We start from the raw sequence: 14,769 nt of genomic DNA on the forward strand, positions 1-14,769 counted from the left end.
TTTTGAAATGAATGCTTTTGTTATACCAACTCAGCCTGAAGTTAACCTTTAAGGAATCCTGTATGAGGACTTCCAAGTCCCTTTGCACTTCTGATTTCTGAATTTGCTCACCATTTAGAAAATAGTCAATGCCTTTATTCCTTCACTAAAGTACATGACCATAAATTTCCCTACACTGTATTTCATCTGTCAACTTCTTTGCCCATATTCCTAATCTCTCTCAATCCTTTTGCAGATTTCCTGCTTCCTCGCTGCTACCTGCCCCTTCATCTATCTTTGTATCATCCACAAACTTGGCCATAAAGCCATTAATTCCGTCATCCAGATCATTGACATATAACATGAAATGAAACAATCTTGACGAGCACCTCTAGCCACCGGTAACCAAGCAGAAATGATCCTCTTTATTCCCTTCTTGCCAGTCAACCAGTCTTTTATCCTGTCACATTGTACAGCAAAGTTTAAAATAAAGCAAATCTAAGTAATAAGCATTAGCTAACTTTAAAAAAACTCAGCTTGTGCTAGGAAAATTGGTCTGAGGAATATATATAAAACTAAAGTTTTGCAATATTATTAAATAGTCAAATGGAGAAGGGGAGGCAGTCAACTATTTTAATGACAATTCAAAATTTATAGCAATAAAGAGCTTGGATTTATATAATTAGTTTGATCTGAAAACATTCCGAAGTGCTTAACAGCAATACATTTTTCACAGAAATTTCTGGTAGTGGAGGAGCCCATTTGGACCTTTGTGTCCATGTACAGTTGTTGTGATATCAGGAAGTATTTGCCTCAATTCATTTAGTAAGGCCACCTATATGAAAGAGAACGATATTAATGTTCTGTGTGAAAGGATGGCAGGATAAATTTTCCTATCATGCTTTAATGGGTTAGAATATTTTCAATTATTGAACTATATGTATTTGATGCAGTATTAACATTTATTCCCCCTCACAGGTGGCTCTGATGAAAACGGGAAAAGTCGGAGACCTGATGAATACTTGGGCAAAAAAACAAAGAAAAAGAAGAAAAAGAAACATAGAGAAGGTGAACGACCAAGGCAGTTAAAAATGTACAATAAAGAGGTGCAGACAACCTGCGCAGGGCTCACTCGTGTTGCCCTTGATACTTTGGGTCAAGGTTCTTCTGATGAATCGAGTATAATCAACCAAGCTTCGATTAAGCATGAGGAAGAGCTCAATAGGTTGGACCTGAAAGTGAGCCATTGTCCCATCCCCTCGTGTGCACAGTTGCCATACTTATCACATAGAGACTACTGTGTCCGGAAAGGATTCTTGCGGACAGGTTCCTCTAAATTTGCCCACTTAATTCATGTGGAGCATCAGCCAAATGGTGGTGCGCCAGTACTCCATGCCTACATGGATGAACTCTCTTTCTTGTCTCCTATGGAGATGGAGAGGTTTGCTGAAGAGTTCCTTGCATTGACTTTCAGTGAAAATGAGAAGAGCGCAGCGCACTACGTAATGGCCATCATACATGGAGCAGCAGCCTACCTGCCAGACTTTCTGGATTACTTTGCTTTCAACTTCCCCAACACTCCAGTAAAAATGGAAATTCTTGGGAAGAAGGACATAGAAACTACAACCATCTCAAACTTTCGGTCTCAGGTAAGGTTTAGTGCTTTATGGTCTTTCTGCTTTTAATCAAATTTTGAAAAGTAAAATGCAATATAAGAAGACTGTAGAACTAATGCCCAGCAAAAGGTCCTGTTAAAACAATTGTAAAGAAAATCCTTAACGAATTAAAAATAATCTGTTGTGTCTGCTATAAATTTTACACCACCCTTTCAAAGCACCTCCATATTTAATTGACTTGTCTCTAAATGGTATATGTAGGGATACAAATTGTACTGTTTTGGATGTTGTTTCCTGTACAGATGGAAACTTCCACCATTTAAGTAGCATTGACTGTCAGACAAAATGGTAATGGTGATGCCTTAGGTTCGAAGACAATTATTACCCCATAACCATCAGGCTTCTGAACCAGAGTGCATAACTTAATTTGCCTCAACTCTGAGCTAATTCCACAACTTATAGAGACTTTGAAAGTGAGTCCTTAACTCATGTTCTTAATATTTATTATCTTTTTCTTTTTGTATTTACATAACTTGTCTTTTATACATTGTTTGTCTATTGTGCTTCATTGTATGTGCTCTGAATGCCCTCAAGAAATTGAATCTTAGGGTGGTATATGGTGAGATAAATGTACTTTGATAAATTTAATTTGAGCTTTGACACGTCTGCCACCTCAAGCTAAACTCTTGCCAGGCATAAACTGGCAGACTGACAAATTTCCACTCAGAGTGAAGGATGTTACCAACTACGTTATAACGGATTACTCTCACCTATTATTTAAACTACTTCCCAAAAGTGCCCATCTAAAAATAAAAAAATATATTGGAATTATGGAAGCCCAACTGGAAAACCAAGATTTGCTCCAGTTCTTGATGCAAGTTTCTTTTAGCTTTGCTAAAATCATATGACATGACTATATTTTGTTACTCACAAAGGCATCTTGAGAGAAATAGCATCTCAACCTGTCTAAACTTTATTAGTGCATTCTTGCTGAATTTGATGCTTTTTGTTTAAGCCAATCTGCAGATTTTGTTATATCATTCTGTGGTTTCAAAGTGTGTGCAGGGGAATGTATACATTCATTGGATGTTTTATCCTCTTACGTCAAGTTAGAACACAATGTATGAAGCAAGTAGTGCAAATAGGCTCTGCAGCCCTTCATGTTGCACCATCGTTCAATAAAATAACAGCTGAGTCTTTTAACTCAGTGCCATCTTCCTGCAGTAACTGCTTATCCTTAGATTCCCTAAGATAAGGTCACTAAGGTCTGTTAATGTTATAATCCCAAATACTGGTCTTATCCTTGCAGCTTTTGAGTAGTAAAGTGCTAACTGGATACTAAACAAATGCACAGAATTCATCCCAAGCATTTCATACTCCACTCCAGCTACTTTCTGCCTTACTCTTCGAGCCTTTATCTGCAATCCCATCTATTCCTCCTCTGTATGCTTTTAACATATTTATTTGTTGTGCTCAGTTACTCCTTGTGGTAGCAAATTCCACATTTTTACCACTCTCTAGGCAAACATGTTTTTAAATTCTTTATCTCCACTTGATTTCTTAATGATCATCATGCATGGGCAGTCTTTTCTCCTGCTTTACTGTGAACAGGAGCATTCACCGTGTCCATGTTATCAAGATTTTATGACATCAGTTACAGGACTCCTCAGTCCTATCCTATATCCTTTTCATAATCTTGCAACAGAACTGTGCAGAATACTTCAAGCATGGTCCAACCATGATTCCATGAGGGCTTCTGCAGCACATTTTTAAATTTCTGATAAGATGGTGGTGCATTTGCTGACTTTAAGAACTTTGGGTACTGCAGGTCTACATCATTAGCAAGCTGCTTGTTGGCGGAAGAGCTTGACTTGGTGTGGACCATGTTGCTGCCTGCTACAGGAAGGCATTGAAGACATTTGATTTAGTGCACGAAAGCAGTGTGCAGTATAACTGGGTGGCTGTCTTGGATATTTCTCTCGCAATCAAAAGACACTGTTGGATATTAATAAAGTAAGATGCTGCAGACTTGTTTCCCTTGTTTGTTAGTGCTGTAGACAGCAGGGGAGCTGTGCGGCCTCATTTGTAGCGAGGACTAGGCCTCAAGCCTTGGGCTTGCCTGCTGCTGCAGTCTAAGAGAGGAGATGCCAGAAGCAGTGTAGCGTGGCTTCTATGCTCGGTTGGGAGTTGGGCTCCAGAATTTGTTCAATGGAAGTGCAAGCTGGATTGCATGCATGTGTTCATCTGCAGAATGCTGGAACTACACCACCAATTTGCAACATATGTCACTCAGGAACTTGAGCTTTTTTTTTTTGCATGACTGTAGGTTTGCTATCTTAAATGTGCTGCGTCTGTTTTGCATCTTGGCCCTGGGAGAACGCTGTTTCGTTCGGCTGTATTTGTGTATGGTTGAATGATAATTAAACTTGAACTGAACTGGAATTTTATTACTCCAGAGGGAAACCAGAAGCTATAGCTTGCCTTCATTTAAATCTTATTGGAGTGTGTTGCAACTTATTGATAACTTGTCTCTTTGTACTTCTGGCTTTCTCTGCTTCTTCATCACACTTAGCAATCTTTGGAAGCTGGAAATACGGCAATGCTAAATAGGCTGACAATCACAATTGCGAGCATTGGGCAACAACATACCAAGAGGAAGTATAATATTTAAAATTCTTTCTGGAAATTGGTGATTGTGTGGGACACTATGCCTTCAGGAAAATTTAGCAGACTGTATTAGCAACTAGCAAGATCATTTATTGATTTTTTTAAAAAGTTGAATTTAATTTTCAATACAGTGTATTAATGGAGTTCAGTAGTTACAGAAAACTTCAAACACCTGAAAAACTGAAGGGAGGAGATGGATAGTTGGAAACTGTTGGTTTATCTTGTGTACTAGACATGTTGACTTTCTGCCCTTTACAAGAGATTGCCTAAAACCCTGCCTGCATCTCTTATGCTAATTTATGTTCAGGGTGTCTGTTAAGAGTGTATATCCATCAGTTCTCTAAAAAGGAGCCAAGATGTTCTGTTACTTAAGTACAAAGCAGAGTCCCATATAAAGCTTTGCAATCAACATCATATAAGATAGATGCTTTATTGATTCCAAAGGAAATTACAGTGTCACAGTAGCATTACAATTGTACAGATATACAAATATTAGAGAGATAAGAAAAAAAATAAAGTTACCTCGAACAGTCTAACAGGAAGGTGGTCATCACTTCCCTGGCTGTAGGTTGGCTCATTAAGAGTGTAATGCCAAGGATAAGAATGACCTTGTTTAGTGTTCTTTGGAGCAGTGCAGTTGTTACAGCTATTTCTAAAAGTGCTCCTCTGTTCAGCCAAGGTGGCATGTAGAGAAATGTCCAGAATTGCCAGGATTCTCCACCTGTTCTGCCGCAGCCTCCAGTGTGTCCATTTGACTCCTATAACAGAACCAGCTTTTCTAATCAGTTTATTGAGCCTATTGGCATCACCCATGTTGATGTCATTGCCCCAGCACAGCATCACATGGAAGATTGTACTGGCGACAACAGACCGGTAGAACATGTGAAAGAGAGGTCTGCATACTCCAAAGGACCTCGGTCTCCTCAGGAAGTAGAGGGGGTCTGGCCCTTCTTGCACACAGCCTCTGTGTTGGCGCTCCGCTCAAGTCTGTCATTCAGGTACACCTTGTAGGTCCTCACCACATCCACGTCCTCACCATCAATATTAACGGAGCAGTGCAGGCTTAGTCTTCCTAAAGTCCATCACCATCTCCTTTGTCTTACTGATGTTGAGCTGCAAATGATTCAGCTTGCACCACTTGACGAAGTCCTCCACCAAGGCCCTGTATTCATCCTCCCATCCTCCCTTTATGCACCCAACTATTGCTGAGTCATCAGAGAATTTCTGCCGATGACGTGACTCGGTGTCGTAACTAACCTAACGTAGATTACCCAGTAATACACAAATGTGGCTCATGGAAGAACAGAAGCTGACCTCAGTGCGGTATCTTAATTGGATAAACAAGTCTGGTTAGTAGCCTCCAAGATCATGCACGTAACTGCATTCCAATGTTAACTTCCTTTCATTCTGCAACTGGCTAGGTTAACAGATTAAAAACTTTAACTTACCCAGATTGATAGATTTTTGGATATTGGAAGAGTCAAGGGATTAGGAAATTTAGATTGACGTGGAAGATCAGTCACAATCTTGGCAGAGCACGCTTGAGGATCCAAACAGCTGAATTCTTGCAATGTTTGCAATGTTGAGTATTGTTCGGTCTGCAGTTTGCTTCTTAGCTCATCAAAAAATAGATATAATAAAGGTGGCAAAAACTATGCATTCTTTAACTTAGAAAAGCTTAGCTCTCGATCACCAATACCCAAAGCTGGGGGTGGGGGGGCGGGGAGGTGAATCTTCTCGTGCTTTCAGGATATTGCACTAATGAAAGCCGCAGAATCATCAAAAAATTATCAGAAATCAAACAAGTATCACCCCAAAAGTGCCAATGGAATAATTCCCCGTGTGACTTTTTTCCTCATCCCAGAGGTGATGTACTGTTCATACGAGAGGGAAGTATAGGCCATTCATCTCCTTATGGGTTACACTAACATTCAACAAGGTCGTGGCTTATCTTTCTCAGCACCACCTTCCTATATCCTCTGATAGTTAAAAGTTTATTAATCCAACCATGATAAACTCTTAAAGTGAGTGTGTGCCAATTTAGTAATTTTTGTTTTTGCTGACCCCAATTTTAAACTACAGCGAAAGGTGGTGACTATTTCACATAATTCTAAAATCATGAAATCCACTTTCTAGTTCTCTGGAGTCCAAATCATTAACATGAATGAAGAACAATTGGATTATCAATGACTTACCAAATGAAACCTTAAAATGCTTATTGCCTCATAAATGCCGTTAAACATTCGTGCACTACAGTGTATGAGGTATTTTACTGAATAGGGGAATGTATCATCAGCTTCCATTCAATTCTTTGTCTAGCTGGCAAGTTGATCGTGAATAATAATTTTGTAAGTTAATTTTGTAGCTTACAATTTTTGCAACTTAAATAGTCAGTGAAAGCAATTACTGAAACATATTGTAACTTGCAGGTAGTTTAACCAGATTTTTAAGAGAAAACAGCACAACAGTGAAATGAAAGCTGGAAGGGTGTGTAATGGCAGTCACAAAGAATACAAACCTTTGCACACAGGACCTTTTTTTTAAAGAAATGCACTAATGGCCTCGCCTAGTACAGTAGTGGCTTTTCAGAAGATTCAATAAAGCATGTGTTCATTTTAAAATATAATCTAACCTAATGGGTTCCTTTGTAGGAGCTGCTCCCAGATTAGTGCTTGCTCTGAATAAATGAGGAAACTGGAAGGATGCCAAAGAGACTGAGTAAGCGAGTGGTTATAAATATTTGCTGAAAGTCTCACTTAGAGACTGTAACTTAGCTGTCTGACTGTGTCCTCGGGTGACGCTGTTTCTGATTAAAGACAAGGTCTTGGCAGTATCTGTTCGTTGTAAAAGGAGAGCAGCTTGCATTTGCAGTATAATCTACCCTTTTAAACCAGTTTGTTCCGCTGTGAAACAGTAGTATGATTTGCTTTTATTACTGGCAAAACATTGTTAAGCAAATTAATTAATCTTAGTGAATCTGTTGTATTTAAGTGTGTGTGGTTGATTGTTTAGAATAAATATAATAGGAGTAGCATTATACAAAACAAAAAAGAAAACACTATCTCTTAAGTCATACTGCACAGAAACAGGCCTGTTCTATCATGGCTGCCCATCTGTACGAGTCCCATTTACCAGCACTTGTCTTCTGAACTTCAGTGAGTCAAGTGCTTGTCTGGACATTCTCAGACGTTGAAAGTGGCATTACTGCCACCTCAGACAATATATACCAATCTCTGGGTGAAAAATAATCATCTCATACGTTCTCTAAACCTCTTAATCCTCATGGTATTGGCACCTCTGTAATGAGAAGTTTACTGCTGCCTACCCTATTTGTGCCCTCCATAGTATCTTTCCAACTTCCATTCCCCCACACATTCCACGCCACTATTTGGAAACATGAGGCAAATGTTATTTTTTCTTTCAGTCAAAAATAGCATGAGAACAGGCCTTTGGGTGGACAAGTCCACACTGACTATTAGCCACCTATATGCACTAATTGTAGATGAATCCATTTTTTAAATTCTCCTGACATTTTCATCAGCTCTCCCCAGACTGTGTCATGCACTGATGTATGAGAGGTAATTTACAGTACACAGTTAATCTACCAGTTAGCATTTTTTTGGATTGCCTGGGGAAACCAGAGCACCCAGAGGAAACCCCCATGGTTACAGAATGCACAAGCAACACTGGAGGGCAGGATCAAATCTAGTGGCTGGAGCCGTGCGGCTGCATCTCTGTTAGCTTCACCATCGTGCTGTCTTAATTGAAATTTATTTGACCCTCAAAATTTTTCATTTGACCTTTGTTTGCCTGTATCTTAACAACTATACCCAGCTACCTTGCCCTCAAAGTTCAAAGTAAATTTATTATTAAAGTACATATATGTCACAATATACATCCATGATTCATTTTCTTGCTGGCACAGTCAATAAATCCATAATAGAATAATAGTCATAATATAGTCAATGGAAGACTGCAGTATGCAAAAGACACAAACTGTGTAAATACAAAAAGAGAGAAATTGAGATTTTCATATTGTATATTGCCCACCTCCCCAATCTGTCTCATATATGTAATGCATATTATAGAATTCCTAGAGTTATTTGCAGACATATTCCTTTAGGCTGAATTGAATTGCTCTAGGGTTTATGCTCTAAAGTACCAAAATGTTTTCCCAGTATGTGGCAACACTGAGCTGCCTCCTACCACCAACTCATTTACATTATTTTAGTCTGGAAAAACACCTATAGGTAAAGCAAACAAAAGATGCTCGGCTGGTCAGGCAGTGCTGATGGAGGTAAATGGATGTTCAATGTTCCAGATGAAGAGTTTTAACCTGAGATGTCGAGAGAGCATTCCCCTCCGTACCTGCTGCCTGAGTTCCTCCCGCATCTTGCTTTTTGCTCCAGGTTTCAGCATTTGCAGTCTCTGGCATTTCTACCCGTAACTTTGTCTCTCATTGTATTACATTGTCTACTGTTAAACTTCTGCATCTCATGTGACTATGTTCTTATAGGCTATAGATCTAGTTTATTGTAGGCAGTTTACTCAATAGCTTAATTTAAGCTTATTGTTTAACAGTAAAATAAAATCTACTGAGGGTTTCTTGCACCTTATCGGGATTTACTCTGTCATTAGTCTATTCCAGAAGTTTATGTATTTGCATATTATTTTATTACACTTAATTTTTAAAAAGTTGTGTAAATCTGCAAAGTTTATATCCTATTTGGATTGGCAATATATTTTAGGCTTCCAAATCTGACCATGGTTGTATGTAGTCTGCCTAAATCTGATTTTATTTGTATTGAGCCTATACTACATAAAATTAGCACACAGTTGCAGTTTTTGCTGAATGCTAAATTAATGCATATCACTAAACCAATATATGACCACAATATATATTAAAATCCTGTGTAAATTCCCGCCTTTAATTTTCCACGTACTGCAATTTAAGATCTTTAGTAGAACAATATTCTGTACATGAGAACAGAACTCAAGATGACACTTGATTCATGCAGCTCTTCATAGGTTGATAAGTAATCAATCACACTTGGCAGATGATTCTCAGACCCCCAATTCTAAAGCAGTTTTGATCTTTAGATGTTGATAAGCTTATTTTGTCTTCTGAATGAGTTGCTTTGTATTATGGGTCCTGCAGTAATGAGCAATTCCATCCAGTTAAATCCATATCTCCATGCTTTCTGCAGAAGCAAGATTGTGGAGAATTATTGGTAGTTAAATAGAAGTATCTATTTCAACAGCTTGAAATCAAGTTTTATTTAAATGGTCATGGTTATTGTCACAAGTGAATGCTTTAGAAGTTTATACAAATAAATATCTGTTTGCTCTTTAAAATGTTATTGACATTATATTGGCAATGAAGGTATCTTAATGTGTGACGAGCTGCGTTTATCAATGCCTAGGTTGCTAGAGAACCTGCCAAGAGCAAGTGTTAACCTCTGTATACAGTGCTGGATAGAATGAGGATACAGAAGATGGCCTTGAAACCCTAGATTTTGTAAATGTCAATAAGATTCTCTGTCCATTTTGACCCTGTTTTTATTCAGTAACGAGTCTTTGTTTCCCTATACAGTATATCAAAAATCTGCCAGTATCACTTTTGAAAATTTCAATCGTTCGCAGCCATTTGAAGGAGAGTGTTTCAGAATTGCACTTTTCTGTTTTGCTGAATTCATTCCTGAATGGCACGTAGTCATACAACACTGAACAGGTCATTTAGCCCTTCTGGTCCATACTGATCAAGATGCACAACCAAGCTAATCCCATTTGGTTGATACCCTTTTGAACCATAACTTCAGTATTAGTATGTGCTTGTTCCAGATATAACTAGGAAAATATTTCTCTGTGCTATCTCTATTTATTTCTTGCATCTGTTAAAAGACTTTGATTATGCTACCCCACATTCTTTTAAACTCTGTGGAACAAAGCAAAGATTGTGGACTCTATTCTCAGTTTAGCTTTCTAAATCGTAGATCTCTGGACTTCACATAGTGTCGTCCTGCAGAGCACTAATTCATTAGCGTGCCCTTGGTGCTTCAGTCTAAACGTTTGCCCTTGTACTTCTAATTAGACATCTGGTCACGCAACGTGCAGCAGTATTGCGAACATGGTGTGAGCCCCTGTGGTCCTTGTTGCTGTATCCTGCTGTGCTGTGGCATTGGCCTCTACCGGCACTCTCCCAGCAATGAATATCCCTATAGTTTGCCATGGAGTGGTAGCATGAGAGAGCAAGAGCTGGGCGGGCTGTACCCTAGACACTATGGTAAGTGTGGGCCAGAAATGGACATGAGCAGTGGCTGCTTGGGTCCTGCAGTCCTTCTCTTTCTCTTTTGAATGCAGTTAAATCTATCATCTACCCCTCTTTGTGCCACTGCACAACTCCTCTCCAGTCCAGAGATTTCCTTTTGTTGAAATCTTGCTGGGCAGAACTACACAAGCAAGGAGAATGGTAGCTTCTGTCATGTCCAACAGGAATTGATGGGCAGCCACAGGACTTGAGCTGATGGAAATAAATGGAACAGGTGTTGCCATGGCCCAGGCTCAGTGAGCCTGCCAAAGTGCTAAGTGACCACATTGCTCATGCTGGACCACCGAAAACCAGCCCTTTAAGGCATCAAGCTGTGGGATGGATCATCATGGATTGACACCAGGTTTCTAGCACAGTTCCACGCAGCATTGCAGAGAGTAAGAGTTCGTGCAAGGTTCCCAGCAGAGCGGCACTACCAGTAATGCATCTCTCTATAAATAATAACAGGATTACCTACTTTATTGCTTATTCCTCTTTCCTCAGAACACGTCCTGCATACCAACTGAGATACAAGGGTATTATTCTCACTGCATCTTCTCCAAGGGCAATATTTCCTACTGTCTAGAACTGGGCAATACTCCAGATGTGTGCATCCAAAGGCTCTGTACTGAACTCAATTAGATCATCATTCATTCTTCAGAGCAGACATCAGACAGTCAGGTTTTTATCTTGTCATTGTGGCAGAGCATTTCTTGGAGTGTTTCTTTCTTTAATTTCCTGGCTAGTTGTTTGAAGAGTAGCTGCAATTTTTTTTCAATTCTTTCTTCCAGAGTCAGTATCCATATGCTTTGGCTGACTCCTTTCAGCTGACATGGGGCTATACATGCTGTGATTTCTATCAGTCATCATCAATCTTAGTTCTACAGGCCCTGAAGTTATGACTCTCAGTTTGTGCTGAGTTGCAGTCAGTAATGCTGCTTTGCAGATGGGACATTAATAGGCTCCTCTGCTTTTTTTTGGGTGGATAGGAAAACCCTTCAATGCTATATTCTTACAGTAGAGCAGCTCATTTATCCCTGGTACCCTGGCCAGTATTTTTTCTCAACAAGGATCACTAAACCAGCGAGGTAGCGTAAAGCCCAGGAGCTGGCTCTTTGGCCTTTCATTTTTGCGTCAGCTTCTCCGAAATCAATTGGCCCTATTCCTTTCTACTTTCTTCATGGCCTATTTGGTTCCCTTTTTGAACATTCTGGCTGAATCTGCTTCCACCACCCTTTGTAGGAAGTTTATTGCAGGTCATGGCAATTTGCAGAACAAATATAAATTATTTCTATTGTCTCTTGCTCTTATGTTCCAAAAATATCCTCTGCCACTGGGGGGAGAAAAGTTTCCTTTTATTTAGTGTATCAAAAGCTTTCATGATCTTGTATATGTGTCCTTACTGCTAAAAAGTCAACTGCAACTTTTCAATGACTAATATTCCTTCACTCTAGTCCATTTTGGTAAATCTCCTTCATGACTACTCAAAGGAATTGGAAATGTACAATGATCAAATCATTACATGGTGGATTGAGGTAGAACAGGGTAAAACTATAACATGAAGTGTAACAACTGAAGAGAGTACAGTGCAGGTACAAGGTCATAGTGAGGTCGATTATGAGCGCAACAGTCCATTTTATTGAACTATTCAGTCGTCATATAACAGCATAGTAGAAGCTGTGCTTGACTCTGGTGGAACATGCGTTCAGGTTTTTGTATCTTCTGTCTGATGGGAGCAGGGCGAAGACAGCATGCCCAGGGTGGGTTTTTTTTCGAGTAAGCTGGATGTTTTACTAATGGAGTTCCTGGAGGGGAGGCTGGTTTCCATGATGTTCCACATGCACGAAACAGCACACCATAATGCCTCCACCATTGTTTTGGGGGATTTTAACCAGGCCAGTGATTTTAACCTGGAAAAATCACTAAGCAATTACTATCAACAGATCACTTGTACTACCAGAGGAAACAACACACTGGACCACTGAATGCCTACCAAGCCCTCAATTCAGGAAGTCTGATCACCTGGCTGTACTTCTACTCCCTGAGTTTAGGCAGAGACTGGAGACTGCAGCACCAGTGGTGAGGACCAAGAAGGTATGGACAAGGGAAGCACAGGAGCGCTTACAGGATTGCTTTGAAACGGTGGACTGAACTGTACTCAGGGATTCACCTTCAAATCTGGATGAGTATGTTGCAATTGTTACCGACTTCAGTAAAACCTATGTGGATGATTGTGTGCCTACAAGGACATACTGTACATTCCCAAACCAAAAGTCATGGATGAACCAGGAGGTATGTCATCTGCTGAAGGCTAGATCTGTGGCATTCAAGTCTGGCGACCCAGGTCTGTACTAGAAAACCAGGTATGATTTGCGGAGCGCTATTTCAAGGGCGAAGAGACAATTTCGAACGAGGTTGGAGGCGACATCACACGTACGACAATTCTGGCAGGGTTTGCAAGACATTACTTCCTTACAAAGCGAAGCCCAATACCATGAATGGCAGCGATGCTTCACTACCAGATTAACGCCTTCTATGCTCGCTTTGAAAGGGAGAATATAACTACAGCTGTGAAGATCCCTGCTGCACCGAGTGACCCTGTGATCACTGTCTCTGAAGCCAAGGTTAGGCTGTCTTTAAAGAGGGTGAACCCTCGCAAGGCAGAAGGTCCCGATGAAGTACCTGGTAAGGCTCTGAAAACCTGTGCCAACCAACTGGCAGGAGTACTCAAGGACATTTTCAACCTCTCACTGCTTCAGACGCAAGTTCCTACTAGCTTCAAAAAGGAAACAATACCGGTGCCTAAGAAGAATAATGTGAGCTGCCTTGATGACTATTGCCAGGTAGCACTCACATCAACAGTGATGAAACGCTTTGAGAGGTTGGTCATGACTAGAGTGAATCCCTGCCTCAGTGAGGACCTGGACCCATTGCAATTTGCCTATCACCACAATAGGTCAACGGCAGATGCAGTCTTCATGGCTCTTCACACGGGTTTGGACCACCTGCACAATACAAACACCTCTGTCAGAATGCTGTTCATCGACTATAGCTCAGCATTTAATACCATCATTCCCACAATCCTGATTGAGAAGTTACAGAACCTGGGCCTATACCTCCCTCTGCAATTGGATCCTCGACTTCCTAACTGGAAGACCACAATCTGTGTGGATTGGTGATAACATCTCCTCCTCACAGACAGTTAACACTGGTGCACTCAGGGGTGTGTGCTTAGCCCACTGCTCTACTCTCTCTAGACCCATGACTGTGTGGCTAGGCATAGTTCTAATACCTTCTAAAAGTTTGCTGATGATAGTCATTGTTGGTAGAATCTCAGATGGAGACGAGAGGGCGTATGGGAGTGAGATATGCCAACTAGTGGAGTGGTGTTCGCAGCAACAACTTTGCACTCAATGTCAGTAAGACAAAAGAACTGATTGTAGACTTCAGGAAGTGTAAGATGAAGGAACACACACCAATCCTCATAGAGGGATCAGAGGTGGAGAGAGTGAGCAGTTTCAAGTTCCTGGGTGTCAAGAAGAGATTTGGTATGTCAACAAATACACTCAAAAACTTCTGTAGATGTGCCGGGGAGAGCATTCTGACAGGCTGCATCACTGTCTGGTATGGGAAGGCTACTGCACAAGACCGAAAGAAGCTGCAGAGGGTTGTAAGTATAGTTGGCTCCATCTTGGGTACTAGCCTCTTCAAGGAACAGTGTCTCAGAAAGGCAGTGTCCATTATTAAGGACCTTCAGCACCCAGGGCATGCCCTTTTCTCACTATTACTATCAGGTAGGAGGTACAAAAGCCTGAAGGCACACACTCAGTGATTCAGGAACAACTTCTTCCCCTCTGCCATCCTATTCCTAAATGGATATTGAACCTGTGAACACTACCTCACTTTTTTAATATGTTATTTCTATTTGAGCACAATACTTAATCTATTCAATATATGTATATTGTAATTGATTTACTGATTTTTTTTATTATTGTTTTTTCTTCTATAGCTGCAGCTAAGTTAACAAATATCACGACACATGCCACTGATAATAAACCTGATTCTGGTGTGTTGAACTGTAGCCACCACACTGTAGTTTCTTGTGGTCATGTGTATAGCAGTTTCCATATCAAGCTGTGGTGCATCAATAGGATCCTTCCTGTGGTGTATTGATGAAAATTGATTAGAGACAATGGGGGC

At 40.3% G+C, this 14,769-nt stretch overlaps 1 protein-coding gene across 1 annotated transcript in view; it reads left to right on the forward strand.

Moving 5' to 3' along the window:
• The window catches only part of LOC140209991 (lysine-specific demethylase 9-like), a 75,551-nt gene that overhangs the window by 12,870 nt on the left and 47,912 nt on the right, over positions 1-14,769 (forward strand). Inside the window, exon 2 of the mRNA XM_072278705.1 lies at positions 958-1,628. Within this exon, the coding sequence (XP_072134806.1) occupies positions 958-1,628 (671 nt within the window). The remainder of the gene's footprint in view (positions 1-957; positions 1,629-14,769) is intronic.

The sequence above is a fragment of the Mobula birostris genome, chromosome 14 (genome assembly GCF_030028105.1).
Source record: "Mobula birostris isolate sMobBir1 chromosome 14, sMobBir1.hap1, whole genome shotgun sequence".
NCBI classification, from domain to species: domain Eukaryota; kingdom Metazoa; phylum Chordata; class Chondrichthyes; order Myliobatiformes; family Myliobatidae; genus Mobula; species Mobula birostris.